Raw genomic sequence first — 27,156 nt, 5'->3', positions numbered from 1 at the left:
CTGCAGCTCCAACCTGGAGACTTGGGAAAAGAAGCTTCACTGTTCCAGAAGATGATTTTTTTCCCTATATTTCTTAGGTTTCAGACTTCACCACATTCCTCAGATTTCAGGGTAACTTCCCATATCCCAAGGCTCAGTCGGGTGGCAAATCTCTCAGCACTCCTTTGTGGATAGATTGCTTTCTCTTGCTTGAGAAAATAACAAGCTATAGAGTAATGACTTAACAAGCAACAGGATAATGGCTTCAACATGTGCAGGACTGTGTGCATGTGTCTGTGTGCGTGCGTAGATTTGGGATTGCGGGAGTGCTTCCTTACTTGCCTGTGTGTGTGTGTGTGTGTGTGTGTCTATTGTTTGGGAACCAACTGTGCAGAATCAACTGGTTCTCTGTTTGGTTGGAGTTGTTTGAAAGCTGGACTGCTGATGAATAGATCGCTCTCCTCCAGGTCTGGAGCCTCGGAGCCTTCGGGGAATCAGCAGCCCCGGGTGCATCACAATGACAGGGACTGCCTGTGGGGTGTCGGTAGGAGTGGCGGGTGTTTTCCATCACAACCAGCTGTTGCGTAGGCCTCCCACACGGAAAAGCACTCCTCTGCGTGTTCACCTATGTCTGTGTGTTTGTATCTGGGGATGTTGGAGACAGTGTGACAGCATGTTGGGTGATTAATGACAATGTGACTACTGTCAAATCTAAGCTGCGTATGAGTGTATGAACATGAAGCAGCTGTTGGTGTTTGCTATCTGTGTTTTGATGCCATCCATCTGTTATTGGGGCTCACTGTCTTGAGTCTTAACTGTCTTTGATGTCCAGTGGAACAAATGAAGAGCACTCGACACCTCAGCCTTCAACAGTGACAAACCAAACTCCTGTTCCCGCTCCAAACATGGCATCTTCGATTCTGGTGTGGCTTTAAAACTCTTTCAACTTCTGAGGTTGTTCATGGGAAATGACATGCAGCTGATGCTATCATGACTCAATTAAAAATCCTTTTCCTGTCAGTGATATTCCTGTGTACGACACATCTAGTCATGGCGTGATCCGGCTTGCCCGAGTAGGCGCTTCTCCCTTTCACACACAGCTTTCTAAGATTCAGCAAATCAAAAAAGTAAGTGCAGAGACAATGTTTCCCAGCGCACCGCCTGATGCTGTTTACACACTGTTACACCGTGACATGTCCCGACAGGTGGGCACAGATCTACATTACCTCTTTCATAATGCGCTGTCAAGGCCTCCGGCACCAGCTCAACGTCCTTTTGCACCTTGTCTGGGAAAATATGCTCAGGTGCATTCCAGTTTGACAAGCAGGTGATGTTTTGTTTTATCAGATGAAGAAAAGTCTTAAGTATGGGCTTCATGTGAGGATGACTCTCTGTTTTAGCCATGCTGGTGGATGGTTATGTCAGCCTGTTGTTTGGTTTAAATTATCTCAACTTTTGAATGGATTGCGATTCAATTTGGTCACGATGGTGACACTCATGGTGTCCACAGGATGAACTGTAATAACTTTGGTGATCCCCTGACTTTTTCTGTCACGCCACCATGAGATTTGTGTTTTTTAGAGAAATGTCGCCAGAATTATAAGCTAGATTTCCATGACTTTGGTACAGACAGCCAGGTTCCCCTCAGGATTGTAATTACTTTGATGACCCCTTCAGAAGTTGTCTAATTGCTTTAAGACCAGAAATGTAACCTTTGTCACTGTGAGCATGCTGACATATTTAACATTTAGCTACAAACACCTCTGTCCGGACTGCTTCAGAGAGCTGCTAGCATGGCCGATTCTGATCGTACTTTTCATTGGGTCAATGTCAGAATAAAATCTGTTTTGTTTGCTTTTGTGTTCGGCAGACATGCTGCTCCTCAGCCCGCTGAGATGCCACACAAGAATTTAGGAGTGATGGTAGTTAAGAAAGCAGGGTCAGGATCCTCTCTGAGAATCTCTTGTTTCCTGTCCCAGGGTAGAAGTCAGGTTTATTTTCTCCCTCCTTCTCTCCAGTCCCACCAGCCCCAGTGTGAGGCAATGCCCATAAGGACACACAGAGGAAAAGCAGAGAGCTCAGGCGCCATCCATCCTTCCACCTCTCCCCCCTTCTCCTCTCTCTCGCTATGCTTCTCACTGGCATTGAGTCCACAGCAACACATGTCTCTGATCAAGTCCAGCCTGCGTCATCAGTTAGTAAACTCCAGGCTCCAGGAAAACCAACAGAGAGCACATTCATAGCTGGCGACCCTGTGACTGAGTGTGTGATTCATTACTCTTTAATATGCACCCCCTACCCCCATCCCCTAACCCACCCAACCACTTCTCCAATCCAGCCTTGGGGCAACTCCACAGCCTGATCAAATCCATCATTAAGCGTACTTGTGGTGTTACCGCTGTTGGCCTTCTTATTTACCAGATGCAGCGGTTGTGTCTCTGGCCTGTTTGCAGCTCAGCAGAGAAGTATTAACTCTGCATTCTGACATTTACATCAGTGCTCTGAGCTTTACTGTGTTCAGACAACACTTCAAAAGATCTCACAGAGACAAAAACTACCATCTAACCTAGACAGGCAACGTTATTAACCTCAAAACATTAGAGAGTAATGATGTGCTCTCGAGCAAGGCGACACACATTGAGAGGTGCTAATCTAGTTGGAGGAGGCCAAGGAAGTAATACATGAGGTGAGAGGTGCCTGGGGAGTGCAGCTGAGGATAGAATGATGGCTTCAGTGCTATCAAAACTGATCAGTCTTTCTATTCTTAAGCTCAGAGCATGAGGATGGCTCTGTTTCCATTCCCCCAGACGGCTGCCTCTTCACACAGACCCCACTGTTGAGGTTACATCTTACACATCCAAATTCCCAAGTAACATCATACATCACACTTTACTTGGATTGTTCACTGCTGATGATCAGCTTGGTATCGAGTGACTGTAGCCGGTGATAGTCAGACATGCTCAGTGTCTATGTTAAGGTTCATCTTCAGTAGGTCATTGACAAGCACCAGACTGAACCACAGTCTGGAGTTACAGAGGGAGTCAGACGGCTTTTCCTGGGAGAGTTCTCTCCAGGTCTTGTGTGTCATGAATGCAGGATGAGTCCTGTTTATGAGATGTTGACAGGTCCTTCCTGTCTCCCAGGCCATGAGCACTAACTGCTGCTGCACCGAAGGCCACTCCATAGTTCCTGGCCACCCAACTCCACCCCAGAAACTTGGCTAAAAGAGCGGCCATGGGTGGGACAGCCTATGTGGGGGGATGGGACATGGCGCTGGTGGTGGCAAAGTGCAGCAGCGGCAGCGGCAGAAACAGCACTTGAGCTCTGCAACTCCTCGACCCAGGCTGCTTTTTTGGGTAAAGTAGGCCAATGTAAACTCCCACTTCCTGTTGGCCTTGTCTCAGAGGGGGAGAGATGATCCTTCTGTGAAGAGGGAAAGGGCTGCTGCTCTGTAGGGACCGTTACCACTCACTGCGTGCACACGCACACACACACACACACACACACACACACACACACACACACACACACACACACACACACACACACACACACACACACACACATAGAAATACAGCCGCAGAGGCAAGCAAGAGAGTGAGTGGGAGAGAGACCGAGCGAGCTAGTGAGAGAGCGAGGAATACACAAACACAGTGGGGTTCAGGAATGTTAAACACATGCTTTATGGCATAAATAGCAGCCACTTTTGGTAAATTACAGTGAGTGCTCTGGCACTGTAAAGCACACAGCAGGAAAATGCTCTCAGATTTCAGATCCAGGCCCTCTGCTCTCCCCAAGGAACAAGAAGGGGAGCATGTTGTGTTTTCATTTCTCTATAAAAAGGCAGAAATAAGTACAGTAACTTGTGATGCAGCAAAGATTACATATAAATATAGATATATATATAAAACACCTCACCTCATTATTGTAGCCTACAAAAATGAGGTCATGAGAGTGACAATGCAACAATGCAGACGAACATCAAACAACAAGCAAACGAGAATAAAGTAAAGCTTAAATCAGGGACTTGTTTCAGTTGTCTTTGCTAGCAGAGGTAACACCCTCACCTCAGGACATACCAGCTGACATCATCAAAATAGTCCAGAGCTTACCTCCAACAGCTGAGATTTTAATAGCCCTTTTATCCAAGAGCATCCTGGGTAAAAGATCTGAGAACATAACGGCCAAAGGAAGCACAATGAAGGACTCTCACATTAGTTCCATATTGGACCTGGTTGGTGTTTGAAGCACTGTGTGAGTGAGATGAGTCACTGCTACATGCTGCAGTGGTTGTCCTGGCTGCTAGCTGTGAGCACATTTCCCTGACTCAGAAGGAAATAAGGAACTGTGCCGTGGAACAGCTTACCTCACTCTGTGCTGGCCTGGCTGGGCCTCAGCCCACGCACACGAACTAACTGACTGACTTACTAGTGGCCTGACTTACTGACTGAGAGCAGAGGAGCCATGGGAACCTAAAGCTCCAGTCTGGGCAGACTCTGACTCACTGTCTGGGCGGAGGAAGAGGAGAATGTTATACTCTCCCTGAGGAAGAAAAAAATATACACACACAGCACAAGCATGGATATAGGTTACTGGAATTCCACCTTTCTGAACTCATGTTAAATCTTGGGATGGATTGAAAACAGAAGTTGACTTTGACTCAAGTTCTCTTTTAACTGTGCACGCAAACACACGCTCACAGATCCAGCAGTGTTTGCACAGTGACAGTGAGAAGTAGAAGGCAGGTGGAAACTGGAAGCAGGTGCAATCAGTTGCTCCCGTCCATCACACAGCGTGCTCACCTGCACATCTGCAAATGCAGCTTCACCAAAATCACTCTCCACTCCTAATATCAAAATGCTGAACAGAAATGTCCCAGTTAATGATCTAACAGACCTTTTATAACCCACGCATTGACTGCGCCCATTTCCACATTTTATCAAGAGAGACTGGACTGTACAACTAGATTTTTCTGCTACTGCAAATGACAGAGCAAGTTTTAATAAACATAAATTACTTTATTGAATGCAAATTTCTCAGTTACAACATAAAAGAAATAGAAGTGAACACACAAGCATGGTACAAAATTGAAATAACACATCATCTGCACATTGCACTATGAGACACTGCCATAAAATGCTTAGGAAAGTTAAAAATTCATCTTTGTACTGTCCATTTTCAGGATTCCAATCACATGTTAGAAAACAACGTTTCCTTGTGTAAACCTTAAAATTCTTTGGTCCCAGCCTTCTTGCATTTAAAATTGTTTGTTTGGTGCTAATTTCTACTAATACTGCAATCAAAGTTTATTTGAAATCCACAAATACTAACTGAGGTAAACGAGGCACATTTTTGGTTTCATAAGTAATACAATTTCAAGGCACAAATATGGCTTTGGTTGTTATTATTAACACTGTGGTAACCTTGAGTGCATGGCTTGCATTGTCCTCCACGCTGCAGCGGTGCTGCCAAGTGAAGCTTCTTTGGAAAACAACTCACTGAACGTCTTTTCCTATCTCTGAAAATCATCAGATTAAAGAGAAGGCTTGGATGTAGCCAAAATAGAGGCTTAAAATGATCCTCACTGGTGAAAAAAGACTAACTGATGCCATTCTTTTGTGATGACATGCTTCCTCTTTTTTCTTGAGCAAACCAAGGGCAGTGGAAGTCACCTGCTATCAACCAGCGAAGGTCATGGCTGTAGCACCTGTTAGCACCTCGTCTATCTACACCACAGTACCAGGGACAGCTGTGTGTGCATTTGCTTTTGTGTGAGTGTGTGAGAGAGAGAGAGAGAGAGAGAGTGTGTGTGTGTGTGTGTGTGTGTGTGTGTGTGTGTGTGTGTGTGTGTGTGTGTGTGTGTGTGTGTGTTTTGAGGCATGCTGAGAGATTTATTCCACCCACGCACCCCTACCTCTCAGCAGCTGTGTCTAGGCCATGATCCTGAGCTGGCCGGCACCAGGACAGAGACAGGAAAGAACACCTCTTACCCCAATGAGTTCACTACATTTTTGTCTGTGGAATGGGCACAATGGCAACAAAGGGGCTGATATCAAGTCAGTGACTGCATTGTTCTTTTCAGATTTGGTCCAGCCTCAAGACCTCAATCTAGACTGGAAGAAAAAAAAATCTGCTCCTCAGATGTTTTTTCACAGAGCAGAGAAGCTAAAAGGCTTGTAAAATCAGATCCAATAATGAGGCTCGACTCCCTCCAAGTCTCTGAAAGCAGGCCATTTCACACTCTTTGCGGCCTCACAGGTAGTCAGCAGGCCGGCTGGGCTGGTGTAGACCACTAGCCCCCCCACTGCCCTGAGCTCTGTGCGGGTCCCCTCTGTCTGTCTCTGTGGTGCCTCACACCGCGGTGGAGCAGCACCCTGACGAGCTGTGTTTCTGCAGCAGCGACATGCGGCTGAAGGTGCGAGAGCAGATGCCACATTGGTACTTCTTCACCTCGGCGTGGGTCTGCAGATGAGCCCTCAGGTTGGAGCGGTCAGCGAAGGCCCGGTTGCAGTGGGGGCAGGAGAACGGGCGCTCACCTGTTCAGAGGAAGGGAGGAAACACCCGTCATATAACTTAACTAGCCCTCCTTTCAGATGTGGCTGTAACGGCAGCCCTCATGCAGTGACAACAGTCAGGCGTCTCTGAGTTCACAAGAGCCTTCTACTAACACCTCACACACACAAACACACAGACACACACACACACACACACACACACACACACACACACACACACACACACACACACACACACACACATTGTAGAGATAATGAAGAAGCACATGGTAGGGCTGTTGGTGTCAGAGCCTGACTGAATTAGCATGATTCAATCAGAGCCAAATGAGATTAGCACGGTAACAAGTTGCTTCAGGTATTAAGTGCTCGGTGATAGCAGAGAGCCTTTGGGCATTCTTTTAAACCTATTGTCACTCTTGCATCCCCAATCTGCTGTCTTCCCCAGCAGCCGTGATAAGATAATTAGCCGACAAGTCATTGTTACAAGGACATTAAACACAATGAGTGATCAATGAGTGCAGGGTCTACAGAGCGACTCTCTGTGTGATAATGTCTGCTGATCAAGTGTTGGAGCTCATCAAACTGATTGTTATGGATATGCTGCTACTTCACAGCCCAGATGATGACGGAGTGACCTGGTGACTCACAGTGACAGCATCTCACGTATTCTGATTTCTTCACTCATGACTCAAACATAAAATGGAAACAGCAGATGAGGAGGGATGTGTACTGTTGTAGAATAGCGTTAGAAGTGGGTCTTACCCGTGTGCGTGCGGATGTGGCCGCGCAGCAGCCACGGCCTGGAGAAAGCCTTTCCACAGGTGGTGCACACGCATGGCAGGGTATGTGAGCGGATGTGCATCTTCAGAGCCCCGAGGCTGGTGTACTCTTTGGGGCAATGTTTGCAGAGGAAGGCTGGCCTGGCTGCTGTGACAGGCGTCTCCCTCTCCTCCTCTTCCTCAGGTGGACTGATATGAGGAGGCATAATTCCGGTGCATTTCATCCGCTGGCGAGGGGCATATGTGTGTACGGGTTCGGGGCTGGGGGGGTCTGAGGTGCGTCCTTCATCCTCTTCTCCACAACTGCTGGCACTGCTGCTGAGGCTGGACGGGGAGCTGAGGTCCAGAGGGCCCGGGGTGGCAGAGGGCTCTGTTTGGGGGGTGGGCAGGTACAGGGTGGGCAGGGCACTCAGGTCCCACACCAGATTTGTTGGGAAGCAGGTGGCAGTGGAGGTGTTGTCCCCTGAGGTGAGCTCAGCAAGAGGATACGTCTCCAGTGAAGCGTCTGAGACAAGGGAGAGGATGATTCAAACATACAGCCAGAATACACAACGCATAGAACAACAGACAACAAATTCACCATTTGAAATGTGTTTAGTGAACGTTCAGCAGCTGCACCTATACTGTGTCTGCTCATTATGGTGACACATTCTTGGTTTTCTCAGCAGTTAATGACCATAGAGCTGGAGCCATGGGTTTCATGGGCCGTTTCCTCCCACGTATTCACAAGGGCTTGTGACATGAATGGAGCTCTGTCTGGCTGCAGAGAGGGGGAAAGTGCGTCCAACGGGCCCCGACTTGAACGGGGAGTAGCCGGGCTTGCAGTTGAAGCAGGCACAAAAAGCACGGAACAGTGTGTTTCCAAACTGTTAATACATTTACAACAAAAGCCGCAACCACACTTAAGAAAACAGGTGGTTCTCTTGACTTTGCGCACTTACGTAAGGATGCTTCCATAAATCACAGAAGAAGAGAAAAACTCACCATTCTGACATTCCAGCTCACTGTAGTTTGGCTTCTGTTTAGCGAAGTACTTTTTGACCAAGAAAGATCGAGGCATTGTGCCTGTGAGTGTTGAAAAAACTGTGCGGAAAAGTATCCGGTGGTCACGACGCACAGTGTCTACAAGAATGAAGAGAAAAAAGGAAATCAGATCGTGGTCCTCGGCATCCGCATGAAACAGGGAAATATCCTCCTTTAGTCCACAAGTTAGAGTGGACTTCTGCAGGCGGGTGTGTGTGTGCAGCTTCCATGCAAAATGACTAAATGCTGCTCTCTGTTCTCAAATACTCTGACACAGGCAGTAGGGGTGTGCTCGCCCCGAGGGCCCTCCCCACCTCCCATATCACCGCTCAAGTGCGCAGGATGAAGTTTTGGTGCTCGCACACACACTTTACAACAAAAACACGAGTCTCGCTGCGTTTTGACACAGGAATCCACTGGTGTTGGCCCGCGCACGAGGAAAGGTGAAGGGACAGTTGTAAATGATTAAATGACTGGCTGTCAATGACCGCGTGAGGGTCATAAATTGTAAGCACATCACCGTGTGGGCCAGTCACACCATAAACATGTGATAAGGAACAATTTGCTTCGTTTAATTCAGTTTTCAAATTGTACAGCTCCACGTATGAAGACTGGTGTGAGGACCAGGTGCTGTTTGTAATGTGTGAGAGGAAGCAGCATCAGATTGTCCTCTGCAGCCTTCAGGACAGGTCGCCAGGCTGTCACGGTGTACATAAACACAGTCGCATTCACATTTAAGCCTAACATTAATTTAAAGGCTCCAGTTGACTTAATCAGCACGATTTTGGCTCACTCTGGTCATTGACTTGTTTCCATACAATCAACCACCAGCGTTTCCCTCATTTGGGGAATTTGGAAAGGGATGAAGTGTAAACATTAAAACCATGAATGGGCATACTATTTCTGCTAAACTGTCATTTTGATTGCACTGAATGTAAGAGGACTGTAAGAGTGAATTTGGACTAAATGCATTGCTCTCAGACTGGCTCCTGTTGTACGACGGCTTCTGTGTCATTTGGTGACGTCATGGTGTCATCAGACCTGCTGCACTTAATAAAACTACACCCTTACAAATTGCCTCCGTGTTAGAGCCTGCCAACCTCAGTAGAGTAACTGCACCACCTTCTGGAAGAGAGTGGGTCATGGTTTATGACCAGTTCATCTGGATGAACGTTGGAGGGCGCTGTTGCATGTGTGAAATGACAGCTACAAACAGGCCGTCTCTAAGAGTGAGCTGTGCATCTTGTATTCAGTTTTCCGTCCATTGTTTTCTTTTTTCTGACAGCTACAGTGAAAATCAATAAGCTATTTTCCTCCAATTGACTGTTCCACCTCATCTTTATTAAAACACAGAAACATGTACTGCTGAACTGCAATATACTAAGAGGAATAATAAATTCTGGTAGTCCAACAAGACTTTCTAGACGGGTTAGAAATATCACAGCAATAAAAATCATTAGAAAAAGCAGTATGCTGCAGGAGTGTCATATATTTAGCTGTGTGCATGCTGTAGAAATTAGTGTGAAAACAAGCACCCTTTGTGCAACTCTGCCCATGTGTAAGTGAAGCTTCAGGCCACTGGCCACTTGTACATCTTACAGTATCAAACCGATGGCAAACTACAGGGTGATGCTCTATGCCATGGCCCAGTATTAAACCTCTTTGGTGAATATGTGAAAATCCTCATTTAAGTCTCACCCTTTCCATTTTAACAAGTATTATAATAGTAAGAATAAATGAAACTAGTCTTATGATAAAGAGAAAGCTTTGGGATAAGTGCTGTACAGGACAGTGGCTCAGCGATAACCACAGTGGCCCTACAGGTAGAAAACGAAGATTTCATTTCATACACTGATTCTTTTTGTGGACTTTGTTTTATGTCTCAATGAATTTTCTCCAGTAGTCACGTTTTCAGCCATAGCCCAAATATACAGAAAGGTTCCTCTCTCTACATTGCCCGCAAATCTAATCCAAGTGAAATTGTATAAGAAACACAAACAGAGTTTGCACTGATGTTTTGTTCTGATGTGTCTTTTGTTATGACTTCCTGTCAGATTTCAGACAGACTCGAATGAATATGGATTGGAATTTGAAGTGCCATATTTTGTTCCTTCACTTACAACATTATAAAAAACCTTCACAGACCAATAATATTAACGTATACATGTTCATGTTTAACTCAGGCTGGATTTTATTACTCACAGTATCACTACAGGACATCAAGTAGAAGTAAACAATATGAAGAAGGTGATCTCCAATGAGCCTCATCCAAACACTGGGTGGAGACAAAGAGTCACTGCTGTCTCGGCCAGTGTTTGAAATGCCCTGTAAACACGGCACAATAATTACGAACGTCAACAGCACACACGCATATACAGAGGATCCATATGTATCTAAAAATGTATTAGAAAACAATTTTCACCAAAAGCCGCTTAATTTCAGTGGATTCAAGAGATCGCACGACACTAAACTATCTGGAGAGTCAGGTTACTAATTATATTTTCCCAGGGTGGCGAAGGCATCGCACACCCTACTATGCCTCTGATTGGTTTACACCGATATTCTTACCGAAATTCTAACCAATCTCACTCCTCATACCTGAACCTAACCAACCAACGTAGCATGTATACTAGCCAATCAGAGTCACAATAGGGCGGGATATGACTGCGCCTTCATGAAAAAAAAAAAAAACTGTTTGTAAGAACCTGGGCTATCACACTTCCTACTTCCGTGTTCGCTACAAGCAATTATGGTCAAACAGCCACATTTTAAGGAAAAATGTGTTATAGTTAGTATTCATGTTGCTATCATCCATTTTGTAGACAAACTTGCGATGAAACAACGAACAAGAGTGAACGTAACATGAATTTTGTTACCTCGACACCAAGTCATGATTCATACTAGAATCAAATCAAACCGCAAGATCAGTCTGCGGCCTCTGATTGGTTGTTTTCTCCAGGTGGGCGGTGACATGGGCGGGTGTCCTGTTGTCTGTGATCGGTTGAAAATTTGAAATACAAAACAACAGCCTCATTTGATTGTACGAGTTATATCCTTCACAGGCTTTTGAAATTTAAAGGAACCAGCGAAAATTTACAAATTGACACTCCACGATGTTCTGCGACTGAAACAGAGCACTAACAGCAGGTAAGGACCCTACAGAGATGCACCTAATTTACAGAAATTTACGATTGCGTGCGTTAGACAATAAAGACTCAACCCTTATCTTAGCTGTTGACATTAGCCACGCATTTATTTTCCATTATTATGAAATAAATTGGATTTGATGTGTTGGCCTGACTGACACTGGCTGTCTCAGGCTTATTTTGGCAGCAGCCGTGGAAGGTGTAACGATATATTAGTGCAAACCACTGAGGACTCTGCATGACCCAGATACATGAAATAGTGATATAATAGTACATTTAAACTGAACCCAGGCAGTGAGACAAGTTTGATTCAGCAAGGAGTTGGTCTCTGTGGCTGCAGTACTGACTTTAATTGCGTTTTTTCTTCCATTATTTTTGTGATGTTGGCCTTACTGCATGACAGTCAGTGGAAACACAACAACAACAACAACAACAACAACAACAACAACAACAATGTGACTTCATTAGAGTTTGTGTGTCCACTGCAGAAAAAAAAAAAAAAAAAAAAATCACCTTTAGTTACTGCAAAATAGTCCAAGATGTGCAGCGCAAGCAAGATGTTTAATAAAAGGAGCCCCTCCCCCATATATCGAGAGACAGATGGACCCTAACAATGAGAATCTTGGGGAGTGGGCATCATTATTCAAACCACTGCATTAAAAGAAATTTGATTGGTCATCCCTGTCAGCTGACCCAGATTGCTTGAATTTTGAAAAATAATAATGAAAGAAGGGTCTGTGTCATCACCCATTCCCAAACAGTCACATGGGGATTAGCGTTTCCGTTACCTCATGGTATGAACATAAATATGACTCTGTGAGCCAGAATTCTTCTTGTCTTAACCAGATAAAGACTCTCGCAACACCTGGACTCCGTGCTGAACAAAGACGGGACAGAAGCCGGGGACAAGAGCGAAGACAGCCATCTCAGGCAAAGACAAAGAGAAACCAGTAATGTTCAAGACGATCACCCGTCTGTTTTTTGGGGGAGAGGAGGAGACCCCTGAAGATACCAAGTCTGGAGAAGCGGTGGAAGACGAGTGGCTTGTTGTTAGTCATCAAGGTCAGTCATGGAGTGCATATACATATAGATATGTAGATTTTTTTGCAGATTATTCTGGTGTTTTCATCCTATACTACACTGGGAGTATAGTTGAAATTATTTATAATTCCATAATTATTCATATTTTGGAAATTTATGCAAAATCATACAAAGTAATCACATTGATGTGCACTGAACTACTTGGTGATGACTCATGACTGAGGACCTTCCTGTAAGACAATTAAGCCAAACAATTCAACATATCTTAAAAAGCTATTCTTGACATTCTGTATACCTCACATCATGTTTGATTATTTCAATAATTTAGAAACGGAGAACTGTGCCCCTTAATATAATGAGAGTGGGTTTGTTTTTGGTATCAGGATAACATACTTACTGTATACTAGATAATTGCTCAATTATATAACAAAGCTCAAACCTTTTGTGTCCACAGAGGCAGGTTCAGCAGAGGACCAGCTGACTGACACTCAACCATCAAACTCTGCTCTTCATGTAGACACAGTTGCAAACATGGAAGCTGACATCAGGTGAGGGAGCAGGAGGAATCCTTTCTGTCCACGTCTAGACATAAAGAAATCAATACCACGTTAAATTTGAGAGGGGGAATTGTTTAACTGTATATTAACGATAAAGACCATTTCCAAGATTTGCAATTAAAGCTCCTCCAAAGCAACTCCCCCAAAACACAGTACTGCTGGCTGACTGCCCCCCATAGCTCCAGCCGGCCAGCTGAGAGATGTGTGTGAGTGGCGAGTTTGCGATGTTCCACAAGCTCACAGCTTTTTTAGTCTGAACGTGGCTGTTGTCAGTACACACAGCTGTCCAGCTAGCATGGTAGTGTTGGGAAATTTTGGTTGTACTTCCTCTGCCAGTCTTACACAAGTAGTTCGCTGTAGCTTTAGCCATATATCTGCCCAGCCTTGTAGAAGACTCCGGTCATGTGCAGTGAGTGCAGGGCAGAGTCTACATGGGTAGGCAGGTACATAGGTAGACAGGCAGGTAGGCTATCCAGTCATTTCATTTGGGCTGAATGAAATGATTGGCTGCCACTGAAGTGACTGACATGCCTGTGACAGCCACAGATACCTAATTTTTATTTCTTTTTTTTGTCAGAGCATTTGATTTATTGATTACTGTCAGCAAGTATAACAAAAAATGTTTCTACAGTGTATTACTTTAACACACAACTTAATTCCAAATCCATTTAACTTCACATTAACCAATGGTGAATATTGACTTTCAAGGTTGATAGATTCACATTCTTGCTTGTGCTTCTTATGTTTTTTTTTCTCCAGTGAGTTAGATCCAGAGACTGCAGATCAAACCAGCAGCGCCACCAGTCCAGCCATCACAAGCTTCGTTTCTCGGCCTAAAGCTTTGGTAGAAGTGACACAGTTAACCTGCATCCAGAAGGCTAAGACCTGGGTGGACCGACACCACATCACTCGTAACGCCATCCAGCGCCAGAACCGAGTTCGCCAAGTCCAGCATCACTCCTTCCACCTCCAGCAGCCAGGACATCGCAGCCTCAGCCACTGAGGCTCTGGTTGTGTGACCGCAAATGTAAACCAGGAAATGATCTTATAACCCTCATCATATACTTATTAAACATATGCTGCAATACACACATGTACACACATTTTAGTCTTGTGTAGATTTAAGCCATACATCTAATCTTGATGTAACCCATTACAACACTTGACAGCTCTTACCAGGTAGGCAGCTACATTATAACTCGTACTGTATATGACTTTGGAGTGAAGGCGTTCATCTCATGAAATGAGATGCACCGTGTGTTCTTGTTTGCGTGCATGTGAGTTTCTACATGTGGATGAGAGAAGTGCAGTCTATGCAAAATGTATCCTGTAACGTTTTGGACAACGTGATGTGTTTTGTGTATCTACGTGCATTTACCTCTGTGTGTTTGGTTTAAAACTTTTTTCACACTGCAATAAAAGCTTTGACTTTGCATCTAGTGCTGTATGGATTTGTCAACTTATAATGTCCGAATGACACTGAACTGCTCTCACTGTGACAGAGACAAATGTTGAGATCTCATTGGTTGGGAGATAACTGCACCTGCTGTGTCTGATTGCATGTTAAGCTGAAGGTGAAGTTTATGGACTTTTCCAATCAAGGGAGGCTTATTGTGTTCTCTTAACTTAGCCCTGAGTAAATGCAGTGAGGATGGATGATTCTTCTAAAACAGAACTTAACCCGCAGTTAACATTCAATTACAAAAGCTTCGCTGTTTCACCTCAGTTTGCTGATGGCTCAGCGTCAAGTGACTTCACCTGCGACTTGAATAAAAACCACGGTGAGACGATACGGAAACAGCGTAAATACTTTACAATCCAAGCTCTCAGTGCACAAGATGCTGCTGTATTTCTGTTCTACTGATTTACACCTGCTGTGATGCTCATTTTTAACACTGTGAGAATCAGCAGGATCTTTGGGTCTGGAGAACCTGGAGTGATAACCATTGCTTGCAAACTTTATTTTCTTGATGCTGTCACAGATCTCAGCCACCTCCCAAAGGAGATGCCTCTGACACAGCTGGCTTCTGGTAGCCCAGGTGTGTCTGACCAAAGCTTGTTTGACCTCAAAGAGACAGAAAAACACTGGTCCAGTCAAGAGAGCCTACCCGTGTATGTTGTATCTGTGGTGTCTATCATCTTTGCCGTTGGATTGACTGTTGCTCTGATCCTGCATGTCTACCTGGGGGAAACTTTGGTATGTCATTCTAGGTAACATATGCAAGTATTTAGCACAGCTGCATTATTTATCCTCATTACAGTTACTTCTCAGGTGTTCGTAAAAGGTGTGTTGGTGTCAGATCACGCATGCTGCACTGAACTCGGCCAGAGAGTCCTTCATGATCGTGGATCGAGTGTGGATGCGGCCATCACTGCCGCCTTGTGTTTGGGTGTTGTGCATCCACATAAGTCAGGTGTTGGTGGGTACGTGACTGACTTATTGTTGATATGCTCAGTATAATGTCTGTTTTGATGTGTCTGATCACAAAATCATCCTTTTCTCATTTTCCTCCTCTAGAGGTGGGGTGATGCTGGTTCATGACATCCACAAGAATGAAACCAGGGTGATAAATTTTCAAGGAACTGCGCCTAAAATGCTTAAAGAGGAGATGCTGCAAAATGTGTCAGAAGTAAAGGTAATACAGAGGTGGGGAGGGGCCGCCATTTATCATTGTTGATTTTGTTTTTTAGCATGTATAATCTTCATTCATCCATTCAGGCAGGTCTGTATGTGGGAGTGCCAGGTATGCTCAGGGGGTTACACCAGGCTCACAGCCTGTATGGAAGGTAACAGACTTTAGATAAAGTGAAAGGTTTTTTTTTTTCCACTTTTAAGTCAGACATGTCTAACCACAAATGTGTGCAGTCTACCATGGGTGGATGTGATCGCTCGAGCTGCTGCTGTTGCCAGAGAAGGTTTCAATGTGTCTCTCAGTCTCGGTGAGTTACTCACAGTGTAACACGATGATGTTGCCAGAAGATGATACAGCAGGATTTGACTCATTTGTGCAATTCCACAGCTGAGGCTATATCAAAGGTGAAAGGTGAGCAGCTGTCGCCACGTTTCAGGGACATGTTCTTTCCAGATGGCCAAGCTCTGCGTCCTGGTTCCTATCTGAGGATGCCCAGTCTGGCTGGAGTCCTGGAGGCGGGTCTGTCAAACTTCTATGAAGGAAACTTCTCACAAGAGGTGGAGGATGAGGTGAGTGACACCCACAAATTAAATCATTCAAACGCCAAGGATCTAACAGCCTTTTTCTGTGTTTTCATACAAAGGTGCGAGCTAATGGAGGCGTCCTGAGCAGAGACGACATCAGTAACTACAGTGTGCAAGTGGAGCAGCCTGTGGAAGGCTTGTACAACGGTGAGACCTAAACTTTGCTCAACAATACACAGAATGTGCATGTATTCTTGATACCTTCATCTGCTCTGTGTGACTGTTGTCGTAGAATTCATCATTCAAGTTCCTCCTCCCCCGTCTGCTGGTGCAGCGCTGATATCAGTGCTCAAACTTTTGGAGGGCTTCCATCTCAGTGAGAACAACAGCACAGAAAATCAAACATACCACTGGATTGCTGAGGTGCTGGATTGCAAAGCTAATGTTTTTTTTTTAATATATTTAATATATATATGGATATATGAAATGGTAGCACTCTTATATAAAATGACTTTATTTCTCCCTATTAAGGCTCTGAAAGCAGCTTTGGCTATGGCCAGTGGTTTGGGTGACCCCAAATATAACTCTTCAGTGACTGAGCTGCTCTCTGATATGCTGAGGTAATCTACATTGAGAAAATACAATTGTGACTATGGCTGCAACTAAAGTGATTAGTCATTAGTGATTAATCATGCTGTTTGATCATGATTAACTGATGAATTTTATCTTTGAAATATCACAAAGTAGGGGAAATTACAGACTCGAAATGTCTTGTTTTATCTGACCAGCAGTCTAAAACCAGCGAGCTTCAGTTGACCACAATAAACAACAAAGAAAAGCATCAGATCCTCACAGTGGAAGATTTGGAACCAGAGAATATTTGGCTTTAAAAAAAATAAATAAATAAATAAATTAAAAAAAATCTAAATTACTGAAATGATGAACTGATTATCAAAATGAGTTGTATGTAATTTCAGCTCCTATAAAGCTCTGACAAATCCTAATATTTTTTCATATTTAGGTCTTACTTCTTTTGTCATAACTGACTGACAACTCAGAATCATAACACCAAACTAATCAATCAGCACAGCAGGCATTTCCTGTTCATTTTCTCTCTGCTCTCACTGAAGTGCGAGCCAAGCTGAAGTGCTTCACCGGAGGATCAATTACTCCACTGTCCACTCCCTGCAGACAGAGCTGTGGGCTGGACGAGTCGTAGTCATGGGACCGGATGACCTCATAGTGTCAGTAGCAAGGTGATGGTCTTAGAAGCTGACATAAATGATCACACCAGGTGGTATGTACGGTATGTGCTGCTGGGCAAACTGACATTCTTCTGTCTTATCTCTTGTCTTTATGGTCTTGCAGTTCCTTGAGCAGGCCATTTGGGAGCAGAATCATAACACAGTCAGGTGTGATTCTCAACAGCCTCATCCTTGACTTCTCCTGGCCAAACAACACACAAGGGCAATTCTCAACTAATCAGGTGCATAACCATACCCTGAGAAATCTCTTCCAATGACAGCCAGTAACAAAGTATTGCTTTACCTTTGGCTCACACTTTGCTATTTGCTGCAATAGAAAAACAGAATCCAGCCAGGAAAGAGGCCCCTGTCATCTCTCATGCCCATAATAGTGGTGCCCGGGTGGCATAAATGTGGGATCCACGCAGCACTGAGCAGTTCAGGACAGAGTCTGAGTGTCATCACCCAGGTTTGATCTCTGTATGTTATAAAGATTTTGATTCTGATTCAATGTTAGACTTTTTTTTTTTTTAACTTTTCGTTTCTTTAGGTATTGATGAATACACTATCCCTCCATAAAGAGAAAAATGACAGCCTCTCCGTAAGAAGACTCCATCCCCAACGTCAACCAAACAGACCTCTTGTTGACTGTAAGTTCAGCATGAAGCAGTATTCAGTAGTTGACCTTTTCCTTTCTTCATATTACATTAGTCATTTCTTATTAGTGATTTCTGGTTTTTCAAACTCCCCCTCATCAGCTGAGTTTCCAGAAGAGGGCGTACAGTCTCCGCATGAAATGGGACACAAAGTTCAAAGAGTGAGGACAAACTCTGCTGTCCAGGGAATCCTGAGGAACAAAGATACCATTACAGCCATAACACTACCTCAGTTATCTGATGGTTTGTCATAGTTTTATTGATCTCATGAACTTTGTCTCATGAAAACCTTCCAGTGACATATTACAAAATGGTAAGATCTGGATAAGCTGTTGTTGCAGTGTAAGACGTGAGTATATGGTTGTTGTTCTCCAGTGTTTGATTCTCTGATGTTATTGTGTTCACTCGCCAACAGAGGGCAGTCCTCCAACAAGTACTTTCTATTAAAGAAGGCAAAATTGTCTCTTTATATTTACCTCATCATAATTGAGCTCTAATCAGATACTTCCAAATGGATAACAGGCAAAGGTTTTATGCTGGTCGATGACACATTGTCACTACGCATAATGCATGCTGAAGAAAAGGCGGGCTGTTGCGTAAAGCTGATGTGCAGTCAAGATACTGTCAGACATTCATTCCAGCTGCATCACAGGGTAGAACATGTCACATGTGTTACATCTGCATGCAGACAAACATGTCACTCAAAACACTGCACCCATGTCTACCTGACCATAAACACTGTTCAGTGCATGTTGACACTGTGTCTGGGGACTAATATTCCAGGGTTGAGGTGTCCTCATGATATGGTGACCTCCCCATGTGCTTCTTAGATGACAATGAAGTCTCACAAAGCAGAAAATGAAGGCGCATTGGACTTTTGGGGTTTATCTTTATTTCAAATCTTATAATATAGTGCAGTTTATGTCAGAAAGGACAAAAAGACAAGACTCAAAAGTCATGAGATGGATCTTAAAATGTGGCACTACATATTATATGCTGCTAAACTATTATTGAGTACATCAATAATACACAATGCAGATGCATGCCTTAATCAATATTCACGTTTATATCTAGAAGGCTAGAAAGTTTAAAGCTACAGTGCCAGTCAAAGGTTTTGATACACCCTCTCAGTTGTAAGCTAAATAAATAACAGAATAAATAAATGATATAGCACAAAAACAAACTATTCGAAGTTGCCAAAGCACAGATTTCCACTGGTTTCATGTCTGAAAGCACACAGTCTCCTCAGAGTGTTGCGATGTGTCTGCTAGTTGAAAGCTGTGAAGCGTTTATGTGGGCTTTAATCTGAGGTACTGTTAATGGCAGATTTCTGAGGCTGCTCACTGTAATGGACTTCTCTGCAGAGGAGGTAACTCTTGGTCTTCTTTCCTGGGGTGGTCCTTGTCAGAGCCAGTTTCATCAGAGTGACTGTTGATTTTTTGTGATCACACAGAAAACTTCGTATTCAGTCAAGCAGTTCTTGTCAAAATGTGTATTACAGTAGTCAAATAAAACTATTCACTGTGCAACACAACTAATGGTCTCACACACATTAAGAAGTCAAGAAATGAAGTGAAAACCATTCCAGGTGACTACTTCAAGAAGCTGCCAGCAAGTCTGCAAAGTTGCCATCAAAGCAACAGGTGGCAAGTATGAAAAATCTAAAATATAAACACTTTTTACTTTAACACTTTTTTTTTGTTTACTACATAATTCCACAAGTGGTCTTTCATAGTTTTGATGTCTTCAGTATCAAGTAGAAAATAGTAAAAACAATGGGATGAGAAAGTGTGTCCAAACCTTTGACTGATATGTGTGATAATCTAAATAAATCCACAGTGAGAGGAAAGTGTGTGCTGAAGACAAAGAATGCACCCCATCATGATGAGACTCAGGTCACTGTTGGGCCACTCGCAGGGCGTTCAGTCTCACCTTTGAATGAGTTTCCGGCCATTGTCTCCAGTGATTACGTTAGCGGGCAGGTGCTGCGTGTGGGATCAGCGGCCAGTGGGCCTGGGGAGGGCACATTTAGGGCGGGGACGTGGAGACAACCTAGTGGGCGTTGGCGGTCACGTGCAGGTCAGTATTTAAAGCAGCGCAGGTGTCTTCTCTCACTCCACCGAGGTAAACAGGAAGAAGAGAAGGATCACCGCCCCAGCCTCCAGCGAGAAGTCAGCTCATCTGAGGGAGAGGTGATGGAGTGACTGGCCGCCGAGAAACTATTCTGAACGAAATAAAAGCAGTAAGTAAAGCTTCTGTGTCTGACTCTGCGATGAATGTCTGCAGCACCATGACAGAGCAGCTCGGTTTGTTTGTTTAATGACGTGCAGTGGCTCGTGTCCCTTTCCCGAGCTAGTTTCGGCCTGGACTTGAGTGAATACTTTAAAGATAATCGTGTGGGTGTGCTTCCAAATGTCCCAGTGTCGCTAAATTCATATTTTAATGTCATATTGTCAGTGACTCATGAGGAAATTAAGTTTCTTTTCGATATTCGTGTGTTATTAATTTCCTGCCAACTTCATAGTTAAACAGTATCATTTTGGGCTCTGTCGTGTTTCTGCAGGTTCAACGCGGTTTAACAGACTGTCAGCCTGTTGGTGCTGATAAAGGCTTTTAAATGGAGCCCCAAACTGGACTGAAGGAGAAGTTTTTCATCGTGATACGCGGCAAGTCGAGGAAGGGATTCTGCCGCGGCTGTATCGGCCGTGTGGAGGCAGAGACGCAGCGTGGAGAGGTGATGGGGCTGCTGTACTGCGGGAACAACGCCGGGAGCCCCAAGAGCGGAGGCATCGTGAGGAGGGAGGACACGTACCCGCTGACCCGCCACCAGGCCCAGCTGCTGCTGTTCGTGTCGCCCGCGAGCAAACGCCTGGAGCTTCTGTGTAACCCCCAGCTGTTCTCCGCCATCTGTGAGCTGACTCAGGATGACCTGGTGGTGGTGAAGCACAAGAAGGGACACATGCCCGGCCTGGTGAGGAACCTCATGCTGATTGGGAGGAAGGAGAACAAAGAGGACCTGCACATGCTTGGCTTTGAGGTGGAATTTGTGGTGGGTCAACTTGTCCGATTCTCTTATTTGCTGCGTGGGGGTCTTGGCTAAAGAACAAAGTAGCAGGGGCATTGTTATAATCAGGTTTCCGTGAAGCTAATAATTGTAGATACACACTCCTATAACCTCAAGGAATGCACAGAGGCGAGCATGACCGTGTCCTCGTCAGTGATCCGTGCCTATAGGAAAAGTTATCGGTTAAAAGATTGCCACAGAGATCTGCAGCTCTGTCATTAGCACAAAATGTGCATGTGCTCATGAGATTATCTGTGTTCTGTACATCTGATTGCTCATGTCTGTATGTCTTTCTTTCTTATAGGACTATGATCACAATTTGTCATCCAAGAAACCTGCTCCTCTGCCGCTGTTCAGTGCTGCAGACATCATCCAGGTGGTCCCATCTCACTCCGTCCCCCTTGGACTGCACTGGAAAGATGGCAAATGTGAGAGTAAGTAAAGGGTTGAAATCATAGCTTGCCTGCCTCTTGCAAAGTTATCCTGTGGCATTTCTGAAGCACATGACACTCAGTAGAGATGTCACTGATTTTTATCAAGCTAAATCCCTTTGTAATCAAATTAAATCTTTTTTTTTTATTTTGGTTCCAAAATCATAATCCACCCCCCTCCTCTCCAGTCAGCGAATGACAATGACGGTTTTTAGAGAACACCTGTTGCTCAAGAGGGGATGCAGACGATGCAGCCCCAGTACACAACTGGAGAAACTGGTTTTGTTGCCGTGGAATGCAAAACATTAAATGTTCTGGTTTTTTGCACATCGTGCACTCTGAGCTGTCTACATACCTCATAGTATGTGCTGCGTTATGCAATCTGATGAGACAGCACATGACAAGGCTCAAAAGAATGTCATATGACTTTCTAACCATCTGCCCCCCCACACCCTCCATATCTCTCTGCAGGTCTAAACAGAAAAGCAGTGACTCGCATAAACTCCATGCCGAATATAGGATCTCATGCACGACAAGCGAGGGAGAGCCATACGGAACAGAGTGTCATTCAGAGCCAGAGTTCCAGCACATGCCATGTGCCTTTGGAGGTGGGATCTATGGTGGAGGTGGTATCCAACTCAGGGATCACAGTGTACGGGGTGGTCCGGTGGTTGGGGGTCCCTGGAGGAAAGACTGATGAATGGGCAGGGATTGAATTGGTGAGTGACTAAAATTTTGTACCCTTACTTCCTCTATTTTAGGCATTGAGGGCACCTCATGTCTGATTTGGCTTTCATTGTTTCAGGACTATGATGTGAACGGCTGCTCTGATGGAGTATATGGAAGCCAGAGGTATTTTACCTGCAAAGGGAACAGGGCGCTGTTTGTTCCCGTCACTAAGTGCAGCCCTGACAGCAGGTTTGTCTGCTCCTCTACAGGAAGGGAGGCCCCCAAACCCACTGATACACCTTCAGGTTAGACCACTTCTCCTACTTTGGTGGGACACACATACGCAAGCAGTTCAAACTTGTGCATCACACACATTTCATAAGATTGGTATCTATTTTTTTTTTTTTTTGTAATGCTCTATGTAAATGGTTCTTAGTACAGTTATTTATTTTTCTATTTTTTTTTTTTTTACAAGTGCTACTTCTACAAAGCAAAATGAAGCTTTGACCTGAACATCCTTCTGAAGTACTGCACAGGAAGTTTTCCGGATTGATGTTTTTTATTCTTCTCATTGCTTATCATTTAGAATTACATCACATATCCGTACAGAATCAGATTTGAGGAGCTTGGCATCTCTGGAAGTGTCACAGATGGGTTGTATACAAGTGAAGTCACAAATCATGCTTTCAAATTGGTTTAACTGACTTCATCTCCCCACCCTTCTGCCTCTGGTGGGAGTAAGTGAGAAGAAATTATGTTAGACACCTGAAACAATGCACAGTGTGACACCTTATCAGCAGAACATCCAGATCAATCATTATCCATGAAGGCCTGTGTGATTATCCAGTTGGACTGTGAGAAGCTGCTGCAGAATACTGTGTTCCTCAGATCCAAAGTCATGGGTGGAATGAGGAGGTTTGCCAACATGCCATTTGATAGGGACATTTGTTTTTGTGTGTTTGCTTGCTGTTTTCAGTTACTCCCTTTGAGGACTCAGAGGAGGATGCACCGCCTGTCCCCGAATCAGACGCTGTCTCTTTGTTAGTGGGGAGAATGAAAGGGATTCAGGGTCACATCAACTCCTGTTACCTTGATGCCACACTCTTCAGGTAAAACCCCTCCCCAAGGCATTTGACACTGTTACTTAGCTCAGGTTTACTTTAATGTCAGTGTGTTTGGAGGATATCACGTACAACTGAATGAGCATGGTGAGCTGTATTCCGTTAACATGCTGACTTGATAAAACAATGTGGTTTTCTCTCTCCAGTTTGTTCAGCTCGTCCATGACCCTGGATAATATCTGCCAGAAGCCTGCTGACACAGAGCAACCCATAACCTGCACTCTTAGAAGAATAGTCAACCGTTTACGCAGGTGTCAACTCTGTCTGTTTGTTTTATGAACGCCTTGTAATATCACAGAGTTTGCAAAACAAGAACATTATGACATTTTACATAATCTCAACTGGTAAACGTGCTCTTGGCCTTAATCATCCTCTGTTCACTTGCTAACAATAAAAATGCATATGCTTAAAACCCACTTGCATAAGAAGGTGGGGCTTTGTGTTTACATTTGATTTAGTTTTTTTGTGTATGCAGCTACTGCAGTGTGGGAGGTCTTTGTGTTTGCGTACTGATAGCTATGTGTATATTGCAGACAAGGGTTTGTGCCTGCTAAGAGCGTGATGAATTTCCGTGAACAGCTTGGCTGCGACACATTTCGAACAGAAGAAAAAGGTACACCCATATTTTTAACATGCATTGTTGAAATTGGATTTTAACAGAAGGGCTATAAGTCGTTCCACCATAACATACCGAAGCCTCCCGTTCTAAATGTTTTGAATTGCTTTGCTTCACTGCAGACCCAGAAGAGTTCATCACCGTCCTCTTTCAGAAGGTGCTTTGCATGGAGCCACTGCTCAAGCTCAAGTAAGATCCTGAGCTGCTCGCTTTTAAATCTTCTGTCCTATTTTACTGTCGTAAGTGTAGAGTTAATTAAAGTCTGTTTCTTTTTAGATCGAGAAATGAAACATCCCAGGGTGCCTACACCTTCCAGGTCTTTCTGGAAAAAGAACAGGTGGGACCGATGCCCACTGTCCAACAGCTTCTGGACACATCCTGTCTGTCAGGTGACCTCAAGTTTGAAGAAGTGAGTGCACCTTCCTCCTTCTTAAGAGGAAAAGAAGCCCCGTGGAGTTTATCAAGTTTTCGTCTGAACAGTCATGTAACTCCAATGTTGCCTTTCTTATTTGTCCCTCAGATGCCGTCCTGTCTAATGGTTCAGATGCCAAGGTTTGGAAACAAGTACAAGATGTTTTCTCATATCATTCCTTCCACTGAGCTGGACATCACAGATCTCCTATACAACTGTGAGAGCAGACATAATTGGCACTGATTTTAAATTGTATAGGATAAGAGGAGAATACCTAATAATAAAATACTCATTTTTCCCCAACAGCTCCAAGGGAATGTTTCATCTGTGGGCATTCAGCAGCGCACGAGTGTCTTCAGTGTCTATCAGATCGCAAACTGCAACCAGGGAGAATTAAACAGTATTGTGCTATGTGCAACACCCAGGTAAGCCAGATGGCACTTCTTAGATGACAGGTATCTCCCAGTGCAAACTTAGAGTAAACTATCTACTTGAATTTTTCTTTCAGGTCCACACCCATCCCTCACGGCAGGGGCACTCCCCCAAAGCTCTAGCAGTAGCAGAAAATGAAGCCTCTGATACACCTGTGCAAAGGCACACGATGCAGCTGTTTGCTGTGCTCTGCATTCAAACCAGCCACTATGTGTCCTTTGTCAAATATGGCCCTGATCCTCGCTCCTGGCTCTTCTTCGACAGCATGGCAGACCGATGCGGTAAGATGGAGCTGAGCTTGTTTTTTTCCTTTCTTTTTTTTATTAATAGAGTGTTCCTTGGCTTTTCTTCCGTTACTGCCATTATAGAATTACCTCACAAGTTATTTTATTCTGATGTTCGTGCAAACTCTGGCTTGTTTTGGTTTTTCTATGAAGTGGTTACCCATGACTGCCTTATTTTCTGATAATGCAGCCTCGACAATATTAGATAAAGCCACGCTCTGACGTCCGTGACAGCTCTTTATCTCTTCTCTTCCTCACAGGTGACGATCAACGCGGCTACAACATTCCCGAGATCCGAGCTTGTCCAGAGCTGGGTGACTTCCTGTCTCAGCCGGAGGAGGAGCTGGCTCGTGCTAACCCCTCCCAAACTCCTGAACTAGTGTGCAGGCTGCTGTGTGACTCTTACATGTTTTTATACCAGAACCCGGCCAAGCCACTTTCAGTGCCAAATCATCAGGTGTCTTGAACACATGTGAGGACGAGGACACAGCATTCCCATAACAGTGCCTTAATAACCTCGCATCTCTGCTTAATCAGCAAGATTTTGTGTTGTTATTACATCCAAACAGCAGGAACTGAAACGGATGCTTTTAACATCATGGGGAAAAAAACTATTTTGTAGTTTTGTAGAAATGTGACTTTGAATAAGCTCAGTCAAACCTCATGGAAGGAAAGAGAATGAGCAGTAAAAATATACCTCATTGCCTTCTTTATCTCTTGAATGGCTTTCTGTTGTTACACTTATTTATGCCAGCAGTTTAAAGGGAATTGGTGACATGTTTGTGGTGTTGCATATTTTTAACTCTCTGAAGCCTCCCACATGATTTAAAAACTACATGAAGATTGAAAAGTCCATGTATGGTTGTATTACAATTGCACTGTGTACAGATTTTACTGGTGCATAATAGTGGATCTGTAATATATTTTCATCAATAAAATGTAAAATAAATTGCAGTTGGAAGTCAGTGAACCTGCCCTAAAACAGAGTTCTGTTGTACTAAAAATCAGGCACAGTTCTCACTTTGAGTTGATTTAATCACGCGGAAGCTCCTTAAAAATATACACCATCTATTATTTTTCAGCAGCCTTTTACAGTGTGATGCAGTGCATTTTGATTTGTTCACTTAACGCATCCAAAACTTTTAAAAAACAAGTCTTGGCTAAATCTGGCAGACCATTAGAAAATAGTGCTGCCAGGACCTGTGAGTCCTAATGGGTAACGTTATGGACTGCAACGACCTCTTGTGGACAAAAATGAGATTGCTTTGAACATGTTTCACTCAGATCCACCATCAAGTCTATTTCATCCCTAAATGAGAAACTTTTCTCATAAGCAACATGTTTGCAGGCCCATCACTCAACACCATTATTCTCATAACCTCTGAGGGAAAGATGCTGATGAAAAACATTCAGAAATACTGTTGTCTTTAATCATTTGCAACATGGTGTTGTTTGTGCAAGATACCACGTCATGGTACTAGCCTATAACCAATATCAAAATAATTTTAAAATAGTGGTCTATTTAGATGTGTATTCAGATTAGATCTACAGTTGTTCAGTGGCAATTTGCCAACTAGCTTGCAAGTCTTGATATAAACACCACACATTTTAATTATCTGAAGAGGATTGTGCTGGCATGAGACTGAAACCCACTTTTTAGTGCATATATTGTTATTGTTAGCTCTTATATATGCTTATATTGTTTTTGAACCATGTCTTCGGCATTCAATGCACTCGTTAACTACTCTTTGCCTGTGAGTTACATGATAGGCCTGCTGGCTCTCAAGGTTGCGGAGGTCAGGACTGGCTCCTGACTGTTGCGTGCCTCACATTCAGGCCTACACCATTTTTGAAATCACTAAAAGCACGACACCATTTCAAGGCCTTGAAGGCAGCTAACCAAAGTTTACATCAGTTTCTGCTAATGATGTCTGTAATTTGTTTCGTCTATGCCATTAGACACACTAAGACAAATAACTTGATATGCATATTAAGTAAATGACTGAAGGGTGAATGAGGTCACAAGAACA

General features: G+C 44.0%; 4 protein-coding genes across 5 annotated transcripts in view; 3 read left to right on the top strand and 1 right to left on the bottom strand.

Annotated features, from left to right (window-relative positions):
• Positions 1-4,980: 4,980 nt before the first annotated feature.
• Positions 4,981-8,531, bottom strand: snai1a (snail family zinc finger 1a). The gene is made up of 3 exons (XM_070959117.1): positions 8,258-8,531; positions 7,257-7,778; positions 4,981-6,515 (listed from the first exon to the last, which is right to left on the bottom strand). Exons 1-3 carry the CDS (start codon positions 8,331-8,333, stop codon positions 6,331-6,333), a joined length of 783 nt encoding a protein of 260 aa, XP_070815218.1. The 5' UTR covers positions 8,334-8,531; the 3' UTR covers positions 4,981-6,330.
• Positions 8,532-11,292: 2,761 nt separating this feature from the next.
• On the top strand, positions 11,293-14,473 carry LOC139329253 (tumor protein p53 inducible nuclear protein 2). The gene is made up of 4 exons (XM_070959452.1): positions 11,293-11,443; positions 12,289-12,504; positions 12,938-13,031; positions 13,800-14,473. Exons 2-4 carry the CDS (start codon positions 12,396-12,398, stop codon positions 14,041-14,043), a joined length of 447 nt encoding a protein of 148 aa, XP_070815553.1. The 5' UTR covers positions 11,293-11,443; positions 12,289-12,395; the 3' UTR covers positions 14,044-14,473.
• A 218-nt stretch (positions 14,474-14,691) lies between these two features.
• LOC139328029 (glutathione hydrolase 7-like) lies at positions 14,692-18,262 on the top strand. Its single transcript, XM_070958148.1, has 15 exons — positions 14,692-14,821; positions 15,023-15,237; positions 15,313-15,464; positions 15,559-15,676; positions 15,760-15,827; positions 15,907-15,980; positions 16,061-16,242; positions 16,317-16,404; positions 16,490-16,620; positions 16,729-16,817; positions 17,328-17,453; positions 17,566-17,683; positions 17,779-17,910; positions 17,992-18,117; positions 18,200-18,262. Exons 1-15 carry the CDS (start codon positions 14,692-14,694, stop codon positions 18,260-18,262), a joined length of 1,812 nt encoding a protein of 603 aa, XP_070814249.1.
• A 1,983-nt stretch (positions 18,263-20,245) lies between these two features.
• Positions 20,246-27,156, top strand: part of cyld2 (cylindromatosis (turban tumor syndrome) 2) — a 105,438-nt gene continuing 98,527 nt past the window's right edge. Inside the window, exons 1-14 of one of the 2 annotated variants that reach the window (XR_011602052.1) lie at positions 20,246-20,339; positions 20,661-21,146; positions 21,466-21,595; positions 22,064-22,311; positions 22,398-22,566; positions 23,238-23,370; positions 23,529-23,633; positions 23,916-23,995; positions 24,121-24,187; positions 24,275-24,407; positions 24,519-24,627; positions 24,717-24,835; positions 24,919-25,123; positions 25,387-25,672. Coding sequence is in view for 1 of the 2 variants with exons in the window: in XM_070959255.1 (XP_070815356.1) it covers positions 20,715-21,146; positions 21,466-21,595; positions 22,064-22,311; positions 22,398-22,566; positions 23,238-23,370; positions 23,529-23,633; positions 23,916-23,995; positions 24,121-24,187; positions 24,275-24,407; positions 24,519-24,627; positions 24,717-24,835; positions 24,919-25,123; positions 25,387-25,592 (2,136 nt within the window). In the remaining variant the exon portion in view is untranslated. Of the gene's footprint in view, positions 20,340-20,660; positions 21,147-21,465; positions 21,596-22,063; positions 22,312-22,397; positions 22,567-23,237; positions 23,371-23,528; positions 23,634-23,915; positions 23,996-24,120; positions 24,188-24,274; positions 24,408-24,518; positions 24,628-24,716; positions 24,836-24,918; positions 25,124-25,386; positions 26,061-27,156 lie in introns of those variants that run through there. The other variant, XM_070959255.1, reaches the window with a different exon arrangement.

The sequence above is a fragment of the Chaetodon trifascialis genome, chromosome 3 (assembly GCF_039877785.1).
Source record: "Chaetodon trifascialis isolate fChaTrf1 chromosome 3, fChaTrf1.hap1, whole genome shotgun sequence".
Taxonomy (NCBI): Eukaryota; Metazoa; Chordata; class Actinopteri; order Chaetodontiformes; family Chaetodontidae; genus Chaetodon; species Chaetodon trifascialis.
This window is presented reverse-complemented; position numbering and strand designations above follow the sequence as displayed.

What these genes read in the sequence shown, in the direction of transcription:
- snai1a (XM_070959117.1), bottom strand. Translation starts at nt 8,333, where the DNA reads ATGCCTCGATCTTTCTTGGTCAAAAAGTACTTCGCTAAACAGAAGCCA. An exon ending in TGAGCTGGAATGTCAGAATG is followed by an intron (nt 7,779 to 8,257) that starts GTGAGTTTTTCT and finishes CCCTTGTCTCAG; the next exon opens with ACGCTTCACTGGAGACGTAT. An exon ending in CCACATCCGCACGCACACGG is followed by an intron (nt 6,516 to 7,256) that starts GTAAGACCCACT and finishes TCCTCTGAACAG; the next exon opens with GTGAGCGCCCGTTCTCCTGC.
- LOC139329253 (XM_070959452.1), top strand. Translation starts at nt 12,396, where the DNA reads ATGTTCAAGACGATCACCCGTCTGTTTTTTGGGGGAGAGGAGGAGACC. An exon ending in GCTTGTTGTTAGTCATCAAG is followed by an intron (nt 12,505 to 12,937) that starts GTCAGTCATGGA and finishes TTGTGTCCACAG; the next exon opens with AGGCAGGTTCAGCAGAGGAC. An exon ending in AACATGGAAGCTGACATCAG is followed by an intron (nt 13,032 to 13,799) that starts GTGAGGGAGCAG and finishes TTTTTTCTCCAG; the next exon opens with TGAGTTAGATCCAGAGACTG.
- LOC139328029 (XM_070958148.1), top strand. Translation starts at nt 14,692, where the DNA reads ATGGATGATTCTTCTAAAACAGAACTTAACCCGCAGTTAACATTCAAT. An exon ending in TCTACCTGGGGGAAACTTTG is followed by an intron (nt 15,238 to 15,312) that starts GTATGTCATTCT and finishes GTTACTTCTCAG; the next exon opens with GTGTTCGTAAAAGGTGTGTT. An exon ending in GCTCACAGCCTGTATGGAAG is followed by an intron (nt 15,828 to 15,906) that starts GTAACAGACTTT and finishes AAATGTGTGCAG; the next exon opens with TCTACCATGGGTGGATGTGA.